Source organism: Vitis vinifera, chromosome 18 (assembly GCF_030704535.1).
Source record: "Vitis vinifera cultivar Pinot Noir 40024 chromosome 18, ASM3070453v1".
Lineage (NCBI taxonomy): Eukaryota > Viridiplantae > Streptophyta > Magnoliopsida > Vitales > Vitaceae > Vitis > Vitis vinifera.
In genome coordinates, this window is record NC_081822.1 from 18,452,074 (window position 1) to 18,457,051 (window position 4,978).

At 38.2% G+C, this 4,978-nt stretch overlaps 1 protein-coding gene across 1 annotated transcript; it reads left to right on the forward strand.

Annotated features, from left to right (window-relative positions):
- Window positions 1–1,883: 1,883 nt before the first annotated feature.
- Window positions 1,884–2,717, forward strand: LOC109121619 (uncharacterized mitochondrial protein AtMg00810-like). The gene has a single exon (XM_059734530.1). It carries the CDS (start codon window positions 1,884–1,886, stop codon window positions 2,715–2,717), a length of 834 nt encoding a protein of 277 aa, XP_059590513.1.
- Window positions 2,718–4,978: the final 2,261 nt, after the last annotated feature.

Here is a 4,978-nt window from a genome sequence, read left to right on the forward strand (position 1 = left end):
AGGGGTGGAAATCACCTCTTGGAATATAGAATATAGAATATATATTACGTTTGACACTTAGAATATTTACAGAGCTCTCCCGTTTCTATTTTCTTAGTAGCCAAACAGCCTCTAAGGGCTTTTCCTCAGAGGATGATTGGCTAAAACTTTTAGTTTCTCAAAGTATGGATGTTATGTGATGGCTTGGATGCAATCCCATGGAAATCTCTCACACCGGGAAGGTAAGGTAGCCGTTTTTCATTAAAGGTTCATTAATGCAAAGTTTGGTTTTTATTTCCTTTGGACAACTTCCAACGGCCAATACTTGATAAGCTTTTGGATTTCTATCCATTAGTTATCTCCTACGAGCTATTGGAAGGTGAGGTTTTCAATTCCAAGTTTTGCATTAATCCGTTAGAACCAATTTCAATGGCCATTGAAAGGTGAGTTTATCACCTAGAATGACTTTGAGTTGCCAATATTTGGTAAGCTTTTGGATTTAGACCATTAGTTATCTCTTACGAGCCATTCAAAGGAAGTCTAAGGTGAATAACCATTGATGAAATTCACTACCATCTGTTTTTCCATTTTAAAGGATTAAAACTTGATTTGCTAAATCCATACCGGTTCGGGAAGCAAGCATCACCATAGTTGCAACCCCAACGCGAGGAGCCTATCCTGAGATTTCCAATTTGCATAAGAGCCAGAGCATAGCTATCCTATCTTTGAGAAACTTGTTTTTACACCCTTTCATTTTAGTCTTTAATGTTAGCTTAGATTAGTTTAAATCTTTCTAAAACATTTACATCTTCTTTTTAAGCTAACATCCATAAGAAAATCACCTATTTTCCTAATTTGAATATCACTTGTGTTTGCGAAAACCCTTCCCAGTGAACGATCCTAGAACCACTATGCTATAGTAGCTTGGCTACTTTAGTAATAGTATTTAAGGTATAAATTTTGTTGATACGCCTTTAAAGCTAAGCTACCATGAGTCGCATCAGATATTCTTAGGATATTCCTCCAAAAGTCGGGCATATAGAGTATACATTTTGAGTTCAAAATGTATGGTGGAATCAATCAATGTGATTGTGGATGATATAGGATCAAGGTCAAGAGAGTGTGATGATGATAGAATTGATGTGTCAAAAGATATTGAAGTGATTGAAGAAAAATCTAAAGATGAAAAGTTAAGTGAAGATGAAGAAAAGAAAGATGAGCAAGGAAAGAAAGGAGATAGGGGGAGAATTGAGCCATCAAAGAAAAATAAGTCAAGGGTACCTAAGAACCATCCTTTGAGCAATGTGATTGGGAACTATGAGGATAGCATGGTAACAAGGAGACAATCCAAGCTAAATGAGGTAAGCTATGTTTGCTATACCTCCCAAATTGAACCAAAAAATGTTGAAGAAGCCTTGAATGATGAAGCTTGGGTAGATGCTCTTCATGAAGAGCTAAATCAATTTTCTAGAAATGATGTTTGGTTCTTAGTGCCTAGACCAAAAGATGTGAATGTCATTGGAACAAAATGGATTTTCAAAAATAAGATGGATGAAAATGGTGTGATTGTGAGAAATAAAGCTAAGTTAGTTGCTCAAGGGTTCAAGCAAATTGAGGGAATTGATTTTGATGAAACCTTTGCTCCAGTTGCAAGACTTGAATCCATTCGAATACTCTTAGCTGTAGCTTGTGTATGAAAATTTAAATTGTTTCAAATGGATGTCAAGAGTGCCTTTCTAAATGGGATCCTTAATGAAGAAGTGTATGTGGAGCAACCCAAAGGGTTTCAAGACCCTAGGTATCCAAATCATGTCTATAGACTTAGAAAAGCTCTCTATGGTTTAAAGCAAGCTCCTAGAGCTTGGCATGAAAGACTCACATCCTATCTTCTTAAGAAATGATTCATGAGAGGGGGAGCTGATCAAACATTGTTCATTAGAAGAAATGATGAAGTGTTCTTGGTAGCACAAATCTATGTGGATGACATTGTGTTTGGCTCTACCTCCAGTGAGTGCGCTTTAGATTTTGCCAAAGAGATGAAAAGTGAGTTTGAGATGAGCATGGTAGGAGAATTGACCTATTTTCTTGGTTTCCAAGTGAAACAACTCAAGGATGGGATTTTCCTATCCCAATCCAAGTCCGCAAGGGAACTTGTCAAAAAGTTTGGGCTTGAGTCAACTAAACATTTTAGGACACCAATGCCAACCAACCTAAAGCTAAGTAAGGATGAATCCAGGAAAGGGGTAGAGGAAACATTGTATAGGAGCATGATTGGTAGTCTCTTATACCTCACTGCTAGTAGACTGGACATAGCTTTTAGTGTTGGAGTGTGTGCTAGGTATCAGGCATGTCCTAAGGAATCTCATCTCATAGCTCTTAAGCGTATCATTAGGTACATTGCTGGTACTTTAGAGTTGGGTCTTTGGTATCCATTTGACACTCATTCTGATGTAGCTTGCTACACTGATGCCGATTGGGCTGGAAATGTGGATGATAGGAAAAGCACTTTAGGTGGTTGTTTCTACATTGGAAATTGTTTGGTTGCTTGGATGAGTAAGAAGCAAAACTCTGTTTCGCTTTCCACAGCTAAAGCAGAATACATTGCTGCCGGTAGTTGTTGTTCCCAGCTTTTGTGGATCAAGCAAATGTTGAGAGACTATGGGATTGATCAAGGAACCATGGTAGTGTTTTGTGACAATACTAGTGCAATCAACATCTCCAAGAACCCATCAATCTAGCATCTTGCATTTTAGATGAGATGATTTTTCGAGGTGATCCTATAGTGTCTAAGAAGGAGGTTCTTCCCTTTGGCATTTTGATCACACAAATCTGCCAAAGGGCTGGAGTTGTATTTCCTGTCAATTCTCCTTTTCTTATGCCAATGGGTCCCATTGATACCTCCTCTTGGAATCGACGTCAAGGACAGATTAAGGGTGCTCTTGGTTCTAAGAAGAAGGTGTGCCATAGTAGAGCCAAGAGAAAATTTGGTGAAAGTGACGCTGATTCAGATGTAGATTCCACTGTCCTAGCTGAACTTTGTGCTAGGTTTGATGCTTTGGATGAAAAGATTTCCGCTCAATCCACCTTATTGTCTGAGCAGATTTCTCAACTTCAATCTTATGTGGAGAGAGGTTTCTCTCTAATTGATGGACAAATGCTTTGCAACATGGATCAGCTGCACGCTCTTGAAGATTTTGTCCATAAGCATCTCTCTTAGCCAAGTAGCAGCTAGTTATTATTTTTTGAACAGCTCCTTGTCTTGTGTAATTTGCTTATCATGTTCATTTTGATCGACTTATGTACATGGCTTATTTTGGACAACTCTTTGTCTCATTCTAGGACAAAAAGGGGGAGACATTTTACACTTGACATGTAGTTGATCATGACATTGTGTTTTGTGCTTTGGATATTTGATATGTTGATCATGATCATATTGTTTTGTATTTGTGGATATTGGACATGGTTATTTTGACTCATGAATGCATATTGACTATCTTCAGGCAAATGATATTTGTGGATATCTATGTGTTAATTTATTCAAATCTTGTGGAAGTGCCTTGGAATATGTACAGGTGCTACTAATGCCTTTCTTGAGATTTATTTGCAGGTATTGTAGTACTTAGGTTGTGGCTTTGAGTGAGTGAGGAGTCTTGTATGAGAGTTGGGTGGGGCTTACTTACTTGTACTCATTCGTGTTGTAAAGGGTTTTGTCCCAGAATTGCCAAAGGGGGAGATTGTGAGTGTTTAGCTAGGTTGGCAATTCCGGACAAAATTCCTAAGTGTCCCCTAACTCGGCTTTCCTATTCCTATTCGGACTACTTGACTTTGAAGACTAAGACTTTGCTAAGAGGCCGAGGTATGTAGTCGAGTGTGGAGTGATTGAGTGTGAATCAACCCGGTTTTTAATCTTTAAATGTGTTAGAAAGTTGGGAAAAAATGGTTTTTGGTGCAAGGATTTCATTCCTCTGTTTTTGGATCGATCCAAGTGTAGGGGTGGATCTATCCAACTAATGTTTTTTTGATCAAATTTCAGCCATTAGATTAAGGGTTTCTTTTTACACTTTAAAAACCAATCTTCTCTCATTTTTCTAAGTAGAGAGACTGCAGAAAATGGGTGAGAGCAGCCACACTCCAAGGGTTCTTCATTTTCTCATTTTTGCTTTCCTAAGTTGGGGTTTTTGATTGCAAAGAAAATCCACTTCTCTTAATGTTTTCAAAACTGTTTTCAATGGATTTTCTTGAGCAATAAATGGGTTGATTCATTCCTTCATTCACATCTAAATCTCTCATTCTATTTGGGTTGTGCAAAAACCCATTTTCTTCTTGTGTGGATTCAAGAAGAGGCCGAGATTGAGCTTGGTGCGGACTCCAAGTGTGCTCCAAAAGGAGAAGTTGAAAATGAAGGTACTAGTTAAGTATTCCGGGAAGGATTGGTTGGCTTGAGCTAGGTAAAACCTTGTACTCAGTTTTTATTCTTCATAATGGAGTTTTCAATCGGTGATAGGCCCGTGGTTTTTGATCTCTTCGGAGGTTTTCCACGTTAAAAATCCTGTGTTCATTGTCTCTTTCTCTCACTCTATATTTTGTTTTATTTTTGAGGAGTGTTGAAGCATTTGCATGTGTTTTGCATTTATAAATTGTTGGGAGAGTGTTGATGCATACATTGTTGCTTGTGGAAGTTTTACTAAGGTTAGGTAATCTTTGTTGGGAGAATTTTTAAATTGTTCTACAACACCTATTCACCCCCCTCTAGGTGTAGTTCATCATTGAGATTCACATTTTCACATATCTCAAGTCATCAAATCTCGCAACCAGCAACTCCAAATAGGCATGATACGGCCTAAGCTTCACATCCCTAGTCTTCCAATCCCCCTGAATCTGTCTGAGTACCAGATTGGAGTCACCAAATACCTCCATCTGTCTAATGTCAAGCTCCAATGCAGTCTCTAAACCAAGGATACAAGCCTCATACTCAACTATATTATTCGTGATAGGATGT

What these genes read in the sequence shown, in the direction of transcription:
- LOC109121619 (XM_059734530.1), top strand. Translation starts at nt 1,884, where the DNA reads ATGAGAGGGGGAGCTGATCAAACATTGTTCATTAGAAGAAATGATGAA.